Source organism: Caretta caretta, chromosome 11 (genome assembly GCF_965140235.1).
Source record: "Caretta caretta isolate rCarCar2 chromosome 11, rCarCar1.hap1, whole genome shotgun sequence".
NCBI classification, from domain to species: Eukaryota; Metazoa; Chordata; order Testudines; family Cheloniidae; genus Caretta; species Caretta caretta.
The window spans coordinates 49,016,145-49,029,102 of record NC_134216.1 but is presented as its reverse complement, the minus strand read 5'-3'; the positions used below and the strand labels follow the sequence as shown (position 1 = coordinate 49,029,102).

The 12,958-nt window shown below is 37.7% G+C and overlaps 1 protein-coding gene across 4 annotated transcripts in view; it reads right to left on the bottom strand.

The window, feature by feature from the left end:
- Positions 1 to 12,958, bottom strand: part of ZNF804A (zinc finger protein 804A) — a 220,573-nt gene that overhangs the window by 52,066 nt on the left and 155,549 nt on the right. For all 4 annotated transcript variants that reach the window (XM_048869378.2, XM_048869379.2, XM_075118004.1 and 1 more), the window contains one exon: positions 3,337 to 3,480. In XM_048869378.2, coding sequence (XP_048725335.2) covers positions 3,337 to 3,480 — 144 coding nt within the window. The remainder of the gene's footprint in view (positions 1 to 3,336; positions 3,481 to 12,958) is intronic.

The following is a 12,958-nucleotide window of genomic DNA, read 5'->3' as shown; positions in this document are numbered from 1 at the left end:
ATAAAGTCCAGAAACTTTGTCTTGTGGGAGAGGCAATGAGAGAATAGTTAGACAAGTGGTTCCCAGGCTGTTGGAGCAGAAAGAGAAGAGAGGGAGCAAGAACTGGCCTGGTGAAATGACTGTTAGGTGCCTGCTGAGTGGAATCCACAAAAAATGACTTCATGGAAGCTGAGGGGGGAAAGACCTGCCTGCCAGAGCATAAAGCTGAACACAGGCATGGGAGTTCTTTGATTTTCCAGTTAGGCTTAATTCACCTGCTGAAGCCCTGGCACAGCTAAGGCTCTACTGTTAGAGAAGGAGAATTCCCAGGCTGTATCAACCTTCTCCCCAGAATGTTCTGTCCTTGACAGATAGAAAGGAAGGTAGAGGGGAAAGGGTTGGAAAAGAAATCCAGGGGCAAAAAATATCTCTGACTCTTAGCATGAAGATGGAAGATTGTGGGGGGCAAAGTCAGTGCAGTTCACTAGGTATGTCTGAAGAGGGCACTGACAGGCAGAATGTACTAAAAAATGCAAAAAGAATCTTGTCTCTTTCAAAAACTTGGGAAGAAATCAGAAAACTCACCATATTCTGAGATTTCCAAGTTAGCGATGCTATAGTTAGGCAGGTGTATAAGTGGTCTGAATTTCAGCGGTGCTGAGCACAGACAACTTCTGACTTCAAGGGGATTGTGATGCTTACCCACCTTTGTAAGACAATTTGACATCAACAGATGAAAATCATGATATAAGGGGTAAATATTATTTATTACTATTATTTCAGGAACAATATCCTAATTTGCCAGTGTTAGTACAGAGAATTATCACTTTGTTTGGATGCACTTTGTTCTACAGATGGACTCAGACTGCAAATATGCATCTGAATCCCTACGAGTAGGGTATTGTATTCAGAGTTGATCCAAAATGTGAGGGGGACTAGTTTCTGGTTATTTGGATGCGGACAGAAATCTCATATAATCAGCTGGCCTTACAAAATATCCCCCGTTTTGGGCTGAAATTTCGTGAGGGCTATGCCTTCCCATATATAAGTATAGTGCCTAGCACATTTTGAACACCACTGCAAAACAAATAAATACATACAAATATTAACCACTGAACACTAGTCTTTCTTCAGCTTCACTCCTGACCTCTGGGATCTAAAACACTGTCTTCTCATCCCATCTTCAACTAATAGAGAAAAGACCAAATGCTGCAGTCTTTGCTGAGTCCTCTTTGCTTTAAAAATTTGGCAGAGATTGAGAGTGCTGTGAGTTGGCTTGTTCTGTCCCCGCTGGGGACAGAGAACTTGCTGTGGTGTCAGTGACAATTCCTACTGAGTCTCAGTCTTGCTTTTTCCCTGAAGTTAGGATCAGCTTATTTTATGAAAACTGTTTTTAAAAACCTGACGAGTTAAATTTAGGATCATAGGAACATAAACACTACCATAAAGTTTGGCTCAATGCTCTGTCCACCTTAGAATCCTGTCTGGCAGAGGCCAATGAAGGTGTAAATCCTATGAAGGAGAGACTTAGAAAATCCTGCCCTAAGAGGAAGACCTATATTCATTATTTTTGTGTCTTATCTAAAGTTCACAGGAGATTTAACCCATTGTCTTTTAATAAATTTTCTTTTTATTTGAATACATCTTTTTATACACCTGTATAGATTACTTTTAATACTATATATTGTTCTACTGGAATGGCTTGATTCATGTTGCTCATAATGAAAGAATATACATGGGATTTAAGTAGGCAACGCTAAATTCCAAAAGAGAAATTCATTGCACATTGCCAAAGCTTCTACAGTTATTTTCGTGTGTCCACCATCATTCTTATGAGTTTCCAGGTATTCTGCACATCTGAGTTGCCCAAATAAAAATGCAAAACAGTTAGTTGAAACCCAATTTTTGAAACTCTGCCAACAAATGACTACAGGATGGTGTTACAAAAAACAAAATTAGTTCTCATTTAAAGAAATGTCTCCTGCCTTTAACAGGAGGGTTTTGTGAATAAGATGCTGGATCTCTGTAGGCTTCTATATAAACTCTAATTATAAACCATTTAAGGGCTGATAGAGTAATTTGTGTACTACCTAATTAAAAATGTAGTGTTTATGCCTGCTAGTGATGAGAAAGAGAGAAATGATGTGTCCTAGGAAGATGCTTTGGAGGGAAAAAAAGGAAGGGCAACTATCATTCTGGAGACTGTGGTGGTGTTAGATGTCGGTGCAAGTGGCACAGAGAGGTCCATGAGAATACAATACAGATAAATGTTTTGTAAACTTGCAAGCAACATAGGAGACTCAGCACTACATTCGGTGTAGTGATACCTACACTTCACTCTTTATGTACTTTCTAGCTCACGAAATCAAAGTCATCAAATAAAACTATCCAACTGAAACTACGAATAAGGAAATAATATCTAAAATATCGTTTTACACCTTATTCTGAAGCATACAGTTCTGATCACTGTCAGAGACAGGATACTTGATTAGATAGACTAATGGTCCTATCCTGTAACACAGTTCCTATGGTCCGGTGACACCACTGCTTTGCTTCTCACTATGAATTCAGTATTCCCTGTAGCAACATAAATAATCAAAGTGGCATGCAGTATTTTAGAGAAGGTTAGTATTGAAAACACAAATATGTGCATTTCAGAGTTCACACTTAGCTCATAGCTAGCTGTGAGTCAAAACCTGTGTATTCTTCTTATTTATATTTTTATCACTGATCCATTAAAAAAAACCACGTTATAATTCATTTGAGAAATGTAACTGGGGTAAAAGAAAACTTACCCAATAAATTACCCAATCCTGTAGAATCCACTCTTATGAGAATTTCCTATATGCATCTTTGGGAAGAACTGTTTCCCAGAGCACATTTAACTAACAGACTACAATATTTATTTATATGCCAAACTACTGAGAAACTGATAACCACTCATGTTTTTCCTGGGTACGTTTCATAATTCCATGCTTCCATTCCCTTTTAGAATGCTCACAGTTCCCATAGACCTGGGTATTTTCTCTCACAGTTAGGTCATCTTGGAGGTTCTCTCATCAAAACATCTTTTAAGATTTATTTCTAAGCAAACTGCACATTTAATTTCTCAGTTCTAGGGATTACTAACTATGGACATAGTTGAAGCCTGCAATTTTCAATTACCTCAGGGATTTGGATACCCAGTTCCTCATTAATTTTTATGAAAATTGGTGGTGAAATCCTGCCTACTGAAGTAAATGGTCGAACTCCCATTGACTTCTGCAGGGCCAGGGAATCATCCTCGGTGTCCAAATCCTTTAGGTGGCTTTGAAAATGCCACCTGGATTGACTACGTATCTACCAGATTCCTCTTACCTGTTTGTGAGCATGGTCATATGAGTTGATGTGATTGTCAAACTCCTGGTGTTTGTAGTACTGTTTGTCACAGAGTTCACAGTAGAAGTTGGCCTTAAGGTCTTCCAGGGCTTTTGCTATTGTGTTCTCCTTTTCAGCATAATCCTGAAAAAAACAAAACAAAAAAAAAAAAAACAGCAGAACTTTAGTTGTCCCTCTGATGCTAGAAACTGGATTTGTGCTCTTCATTTTAATCCTATTTGTCAACACTGATACTGCCATAACTAAAATCTTGTACATATTTACCAGGTCACACTGCACATATTTTTCTATATCAGGTGAGAGGCACACAGTTGTGCACATTCTAATTTGCTGCACAAATGAAAGCTACTCTTGGGTATCTGACACATACAAGTCTAGAGAAGCAATTTGTTTAAAGTTCTGTCCAAAAAGGCCAAATATTTATCATGCCTAAGATCACGTTAATGTTAATTTCTGTCAAATAACCAATGCTTAAAATGTTCAGCGTATAGTGTACCTAACCAGAATAAGCATGAAGACCAAAAAAACCCCACTAATCTACTCTGGTTACAGGACAGTTCCAAAGAATGATGATGATACAAAATGGAAAATAATAAAAACACCCTTAGAATGACCTATCTGAAAATATACACAGATAGATAAATTAAAGGATCATTTCTGTGTTAGAGGTTTAATGATTTTTCCCCTCAATTTGTTATTTGTCATCTGTAAAAAAAGAAATACAGCTCTTGCTTGTCATTCATATATTAATCTCTTGCAAAGAATCAGGGTTAAAAATAATCTTGTTTATTATTGGAGAATAAATTCTATAAATCCCTATTTGATGTTTTCTTTCCTAGATACATTGACAATAGTATGGCTTTTTCTTGAAGACCATAGTCAGTGTCTGATTCTGATCTCAGATCAGTTTGACATCAGGGTAACTTCATTGACTTCAGTGGTATTACTCCCAATTTGTAGCACTGTGTGTGAGATCAGAATCGGGCCCTAACATTCCAATTGGTATAAACGTTAATTACTCCAAGTGCATACACTGAGGAAAGAATACATTTGTCTGGTTAAATATTTGGAAATTTCCAGTATGAGACTTCTTAAACCAACTTTAGTTTCTATCAGTCTGTTTCTCCCAACAAGCTCCTTTTCAAGGAGTAAAATAAGAAAAAATATACTATGAAAATTTATTTTATAATTCTTGACCTTACCTCTGAAAAATGAACTAAAAAGTTCCCTATTATACTTATTTATGAACAACTGTAAAAGCATGTCATACAAAGTCTGTTTTTAAAACAGCTTGTATAAATTTGCAACACTTTCCGGAGTTTCCTAAAATGTTCAGCAGAGGTGTTTTTCTAAAATAAATAATGGGAGTAACAATCATAGTGACTTCAGTTTTAGAGTTGCATCTTAAAATGGCACTTATTTCAATATAATTCAAAGTGGCAGAGCAGCTGGCAAATGTTGATTCATTCACAAGTAGCATAATCATAGCTATTTTATCATCTACTTTCATTTCTTACAATAAAATCAGATTGAGTATTTGCTGTTAGGATACAGTAGATAGCACTAGGGGGTTAGAGTCATGAAAAGAATAACAAAATCAGCTCAGAATTTTGTCTTGAATGGAAGCTAAATGGCGCCATGTTTCTAATGAGGGAAGGGGAAATCACACATTTTTTAAAATGTTTTTTAGATTTTTACATTTTATAAAAAACTAAGTTTCATATAAAAACCAAGTGAGCTATCAGTTCCAGGAAAGAAAGGTGCTACTTTATACTTAGAAATATATTTATAGTGTATGGGGGCCTAGCCTGGAAGTCCTGCAGTTACTAGCATGTCTGAAACTCTCTATTTCAAATCACTTCTATAGTTGCTTAGGTTGGATGAGCTTGGGGTAGAAGTGGGGGCAGCACAGTCAATCCCCGAGGGGATGGAATGTCTTGCAACACTCTGCAGAAACTGGTCTGGAGTTGCGGTGGTGGTCTGCAAAGGGATTCACATCCGGTTTTGCTTGATTAGAAGGGGAGGTGCAAAATTAAGGGGTGGAGAGATTTGTGAAATCAGAGCATTATTACAGCTCTAGAATGTTGTATAAGACCATTTAGAGGGAAACGTGCAAGTACAAGAATATGCAAGATAGGAACAGTGACACACCATGACAGACAATGATATTTTTCATTTCTGTAATACTCCATTTGAGGATCGCAAAGCCCTTTACAAATCAAACACTGAGCCAGATTCTGTTACTTTTACTCACATGGAATAGCACCTAATTTCTGCTTCTGGAATAAAGTACTACGTATCATAAGAGTGAGACAATTGGGGCTACTATAACTGAAATGAAGTTTACTTGGCAATTATACTTGGCAGAGCCAATGCATCATAACAGAAGTAGCAGTTCCTTGGGCCATGGTAACCATGCCACCACAACTCTAACACAGCCTTAGTGTTTAGACTCATACCAGTCATTATACAGGGATCACTACCATTGAAATACGCTATGGAATTTTTAAAAATACACAGCAATTCTAAACAACAATATATAGCAAAAGTAAAGATGCAGCTACATCTCATTGAGACTGCAAGTGGAACCAAGGTGGCAGAATGTAATAACCAGAGATGAAACCTGGCCAGAACACTAGGAAAACATCACTACTTTTAAAGAAAAGCTTCAGAAGTCTGGAAAGACCTCAAATGATCAAAACCCTTGGTTTTATGTCTCAGTGCAAATACTGTTGCAAACCTTTCCCATTTTTCATGAAGAACAGACTCGATCAGCTGGCATACTAACTGTAACTAACCTGGGCATGGGATTGCTTTGCTGGTATTCTGCCTGGATTTTTTGGTTTCATGGTACATTTGGGGATTTCTCTTGGCCTTAGTATGAGGTAAACACTAACACTGCAGTGTGTCTAGTAGCCAAGTTTGGAGACCTATTGTTGTTGATTTGGAGGTGGTCAGTCGGTGGGAAAAGGCAAGGAGCTTGGTATTTTTCTGTGCATTAAAGGAGTGGGGAATTGACTCACTTTGTTAGCATCCCCAAAGAAACAAGATAAGTGAGAGAGCAAGTAGGCCACCAGCTAACTGCCCCAAAGGTATCACAGATTGGAAGGGTACATGGTGAGGGTGTACATTTTAGGTTACTTTGTCCCCTGGCCCAGCTCCAAAGACTGCAAAAAGGTAAAGGAATGTGGTTTCAGCACCTTTCAAGAACAGGCCTTCAGTGTCCTTTATGTGCCTACACCTAAAATGTACTTTGTGCACTTGGTATGTAGATCCTAGAAAGTGCTGAGCACCTCTTGCAAGGTGTTGGGTGCCCTGTTCTCAGCATCTTGCAGGATAAAGGCCTACAATAGGCAAAGGCTAATTCTTAATATTTCTTAATTAGCCATATAAGATTGTTAGTAGAGAGCTGAGTGATGTGATGCTCCATATTCTTTATAGAAATATGCTTATGATATGAATATGGCATAACTAAGACATATTTTATGCAGGATGGCTCGTGTAAGATATAATTGGAAAGCTTATGATTTACTGAATGTGATTATCCAGTTTGTATGCATGTATCATTTCTGTATCTGGAGTTAGGAATATTGACTATGTAACCATTACGACTGTGGTTATACTTGGAAACATCTACCAGACAGTAAGCAATCAGCCTTAATTGGCCATTAGGAAAAAGACAATGAGTCTTCCAAGATGTGGAGCCCCCATCTTCCAAGAGTTCCTTCCTGTGGTCATTGCAAATAAACCTGGTTTCATGGTTGCTTTGACACTGCAAGGTCAGGTGATAATGTCACCTGGTTAAAAAGTACCACCTTGGACACTGCTGGTACTTTTCTACTGTAACCAAAGACTTCCTGTCTTATGTAAATTCTATTTAAGGCTGGGGAGTAAGGCAAACAGAACTCTTCTCCATTGTCTTCCTGCCCAAGAAGAAAGACTGCTGAAATTACCTGAAGAGACAAAGGAAATGAGCGGTGGGAAAGGCAAGGGCTCAGTCCAGACTAAGACAGGAGTCTAGTCTGTAAAGAGAAATAACTGGAACTCTAAGCTACAGAAACTCTGCAACTTGCTTAAAACAACATTTAGGGTGAGAATTACTTCTTGTTACCAGTCTCCTTACGATTTTAAGCTTAGTATGTGTGTTTTGTTTTATTTGCTTGGTAATCTGCTTTGTTCTGTTTGCTAGCCCTTATAATCACTTACAATCTGCCTTTTATAATTAATAAACTTGTTTTTGTTTATTATAAAACCCAGTTTGTGCAATTTGTAACTTCAGGGAGGGGGCAAGAAGTTGTGCATATCTTTCTCCACACCGAGGGAGGGGGTGAATTTATGAGCTTACGTTGTATAGATATCTCTACAATGCAATATAATATTATTTTCGGTGTACTTTCCAGAGGGGAGCTACACTTGAGTGCTGGGCAATTTCCTAGCTGAGTCTTCTCCTAGAGAGCTGTTTGCAGACTCTGTGTGTGTGCTGCCAGAGGCCGGAGAGCCTAATTCAGCAAAACAGGAAGAGGGAGCCCAGGCTAGTGGAGCAGGCAGGCTCAGTGAAATCCCAGTACATCAGGTGGCCCAACCCGTCACAAGCTGATTGGAACATTTTCAACTAAATGTAAGATATGCTGTTTTTTCAAAGCCAAAATGTATTGTGTAGACATACCAATTTCAACTAAGTTTTCAAAAGAGAAGGTTTCTGAAGTCCAGGATGGACTCTCTTGTCACCTGAATCAAAGGCCTGACATTTTTGATCTGATAATGGACATTTTGACACAATTCTGTTTTGCAAAAGCATTAGACATGTTTTGTTTTCATTCCACTGTAGAATAAAACAAATTTTGAAACCTCAGAAGTTGTCACAAAATGGAATTGTCATTCGCCAGCCATCTCTGTTATATTTAGAAAAGTGTGTGTTCTTTACAATATGTATGTTGACATGAGGGAATGTTATACGGCTTAAAATATTCTTTTGCAAAGGAAAATGGAGAGAGGAAAAAATTGTAGACTTTTGTCTAAAGTCAATTAACTGGAATACCTGTGGGCACAATTAATACAGTAATTCTTTCATTTCTGTTAGATTCATTTAGGTACTTTATGAAGAAAGAATGTAGAAGCAGCTTTCACTGCATAAAAAGTACAATTTAGTAATGCCATTCTTACTATCTGTATTGATATTTATGTGTGAATTTAATGGTTTTGTCTAAATATCTGCACATATCATTCTGACTGATTGATTTGAAAGTAAGCAATGTGTCATCTATATGATGGACTTAAAGGAATAAAGTAAGAAGCAGAACTAACGCAATCCAAATTAATTATAATAAGATTAATTATTTTTAAAGCTCCCCCCTCTCTATCAGGCAATGAGCAATGCAAAGTAATTTCACAATTAAATATATTAATTACATTATTCATTGATTTTAACATGGTCAGCTCCACATCTTAAGGAGATCACTGACCATGGTCATTAGTTAGTTTCAGTGTCATACCCAAGTTTAACCAGACTGACCAGGATCAAGGAAACCTGAAGACTGCAGATATTGCCATAGCTGCTTGGCTATCATACTCTTGATTTTGCCCATAAAATGGAGGATGTAATTATAGTCATGTGATATTTTCTTGAATGGAGCCTCACCCTGACTTTTTCACACTATCTGGCATCCTACTCTTAGACAAAGCGGCACTGATAATCTCAAACAGCAAGGGACCCACTATCTCATGAATTTATTATCCAACAGGGACATGGGACCAGTGAGGAGGCATTGTCCTGAAAAGCATCACTAGCTGAAATCTAAGCAGAAAAGTCTGTTTGTCGGTTTCCTCAAGATTTTGTCCTGTACCTTCCATCCAAATCAGAACAATTTTATATGAAAGCAGCAATTTCCAAATGGTGGAGGCTCAAATTAACCAACCTATCCACCACCTAGAACTATTCTGCTGTGTTCAGACACTATGGAGGAGGCAAAAGATAATTTCTTTATTTCCCACATACCCATGGCAAATGTTCTTAAAATTCTGGTGTTGTAACTGATCAGACTAGAATTGACATCTGCCACTTTTAACAAAGCACCAAGAGTCAGTCTGTGTGACAGTGCATTTCTCATATAGCATTCTGAAGGGAAGTTCCATTGGCCTTCTCTGGAAGACCATTAAAACAAATAGAGAACAGTAAACAGGAAGAGATATGATCAGTCCATGACAATACTACAGTTATATAATTATAGCCTCTTCAGCATCAGACCCATTCCAAACACTAGATCAAGAGTGTGACTCACTTTAAATGTAAAACCAAAAACTACCTGGGATAGACCATATTTGTCAAGTAAGTTATGAGTCAGAAGAATCATGGACAAATCATGAACATTAAAATTCCTGATCATTCTGAGCCTGGGGACCTCCAATGTCATCATAAAGAGGAACCTACAAAACTCATCCAGGATTTCCGCAGAGGAATGTCATCATAAAGAGGAATGTCATCATAAAGAGGAACCTACAAAACTCATCCAGGATTTTCCACACCGAGGGAGGGGGTGAATTTATGAGCTTACGTTGTAGCAGCAGACCTACACAGTGTGCCATCCTAGGACTCATATCACACAGGCACATCATTTGCTCCAGTTTATGAGTAACCTTCTGCTTTTGAGATTTGATACACAAAGCAAAACCATTCCATAATCTCCTCTTGATTCATGCTGGACTGTATATCCCGTCAGATTTGTTGGGCTAATAGTGATCCTACTGGCTTATCCAACCAGATCTTGATTATGCAATATTTAAGTAATTGGAATTGTTCTTACTTAAGCCATCGGGAATTGAGCCTACTGAACCTTACTGTGTTTTGTAAAACTTTGTGTACATTTATATAGGCTACTGTAATTAAAATAATGGGCCAGATACTGAGAGCTGTTGAGCACTCAACTCCTATTAAAATCTTTTCCCCCTGCTAAGATATTAATATACAGTGTAAAAACTCCAGATAGACATTTATATAGGGGTTCATCTGCAGGTGGAAAGAAAAGCTATGGGGGTGAAATTAGAAGCAGTTTTTAAAACATCCTATTAATGAGCCATGTACTAGTGCCATGCTGTCATTCTGGAAGACCAAATTCCCGAGTGATGGAAAACCAACTTCCACACCCCATTCTATCTCATTGAAGTCAATGGAGCTCAATCTGGGGCCAGAATTAGTCTCAATAACATGTGAATAAATGCAGAATTTGGTCCACAATATTAAAGCTAAACTAAATTTCTGGCAGGCTTGTGATGCGACAGCAATTTGTTACCAGTCTTGCCTGTCTCATTAACAGTATTTTCATCTGCAAAACCTTATAATGGATCTTCTTATAAAATAACCTGATTAACATTTTACCGCTACAGCTATCAGTTGTACATATAGCTCAGCCATAGTTATTATTTATGAAGTTCTGGTCCTTTAAAATCTTTTTTTTAAGTCAGGAACTGTATCAAAAAATATAACATTACTTGTCACAATTTTTTTTAAATAGTTACTATTAGCGAAATTGGGGCTGTCATGGGGGTGATGGACAGGGTAGTGAAGTGGGAGCACATATCTGCTGTTCTACTTTGCTTGCACTAGCTTCATACGGTCCATGCAGAACAGGGTTGGGAAAGGTTCTAAGCTGATGCTCTGAAGTAAAACAGAAAGAGTGAGATTAACTCTAGGGGCTTAATAGCAGTTTCCTTATTCTAAAAAAGTTCTTGGCTCAGTGTCAGGAGAAAGTACCTCTTTCTGTGATTCTTTACCATTGTTGTTTGATACTCTGCACAGATGCAGAGGAGGGGAAAGTTTTTTTTCTATGTCTTCCCCATCTTTTTTTCAGCCACTGAGACCAAGGCAGCATTTAAGGCCAGATATACAAAGATATTCAGGTGCCTAATGAGGATGATAGGCACCTAGTGGTATTTCAATAAGAGTCAGGCACATAACCCGCTTTGGCTCTGCTGAAAATCCCACAAAGCACCTATCAACATACTAGGTGCCTAAATAACTTTGAAAATCTGGCCCCTAGTCCCTAATAAAATGTCCTAACTTTGTCCAAATGAGGATGGGATTGAATGGTAATACTGAGCACAAAGGGTGAATCTAGTTTGCCTAAAATGAAGCAGATTACAATTTTTGTCATCTTCATTACAGGCTGGAGACCAAAGAGAGTAGGTCTATGCAAGCTTTTTTACCTCAAGTAAACTGATTGCCAATTAATTGGAGGTGGTTAAGTTGTTTGTAAAAATTAATCTGGACACTCTCCAAACATTTGTTCCAAGCTAAAAAAAATTGTGTGAACAGTCTAGGTAAACTGAAAAATACATTTTGGGAGTGTCCAGACTAGTCTTTAAAAATAATTAACTACCCCCCAGTTAACTGGCAGTCAATTAACTTGAGGGGAAAACACCCTAGTGAAGACAAACCCTCTGAGACTACTGGTTCCAGCAACCAGTACTCCATCTTGCTCCAAGTAATAGGCCACAGCTTTACTAAACAGCTACCCCACCAGAGTCCACTTCATTAAAGAGGATGGCAGCTCCGATGTACATTTTAAAATTCCATAAGTTACAATTGGCCCCTTAAACTCAGGCCATTTCTGCTGAATGTTGAGCTACCTCCTTGTTCAATAGACATTATCAGGTAGTATTCAGGGAGACATCACATACCAGCATATGAAATTTTAGGGGGGAAAAGGTGCATATTCCATAAAACCAATGTTTTTATTAGTCACAGATTGAATCTAAATAACAAGAACAAGACAAGACACAAGAGACAGAAAAGGGAAAAGAAAAGGAAAAGGATGGGCACAAAACAAAAAAATGGGCCCTGATAATGAAGACAAATATGCATGCCCTTCACTTTATGTGCATGACTGGTCAATGGGACTATTCCTGTGTAAAACTTAGCAGGTATGAAATTGTTTGCAGGATCAGGGTCCATTCTTCTTATCAATCAAACTCACACCTTCCTGTGACTACTGTGCAATGTTTTAATCATATTTTTCTGGGGCCATAGATTTTTATCTCAGTGTTCCATATTCCTCTCTTTTTCTAGGCTTTGGGAAAAAAATCATTTTTAATTTTACTCTTGACTATTCCTGTTTCCACCTTTAAAAGATTTTTCTAAAATAAAAGAAAAATGGCAATATAGTAGTCTCTTTAATTAAAAATCAGACATAGTGCATATGTTCCTCTTAACCCCCTTTTTAAATTTATCTTTGATTGGTTACAATTTACAAACCATTTTCCTTTCAAATAAATAATCCTAAGCCTTTTGTTATTTAAACACAAATCAGTGACTTCAAAGTGTGAATATTATACATTTGACCTACTGAGGAATTGTATTTTGAATTAAAGTAAATATGTCCACTGAGTTTTCACAATCCATTTGTTTGTTATGCAGAGAGCACTTCAGAATTTAAAATGATGCCTATTCAAGTAAATGCTGGATGAAATCCCAACAGAAGGCTCGGTAATTTTTCTTTAGACCTTTTTTCCGATTTCATTTTACAATGGCTTTCTGGACCATTAAACCTTTTCATGGAAATTTACCATCTTTCTTCTATCTGTTTATAGCTTCAGGGACCCATCAGTA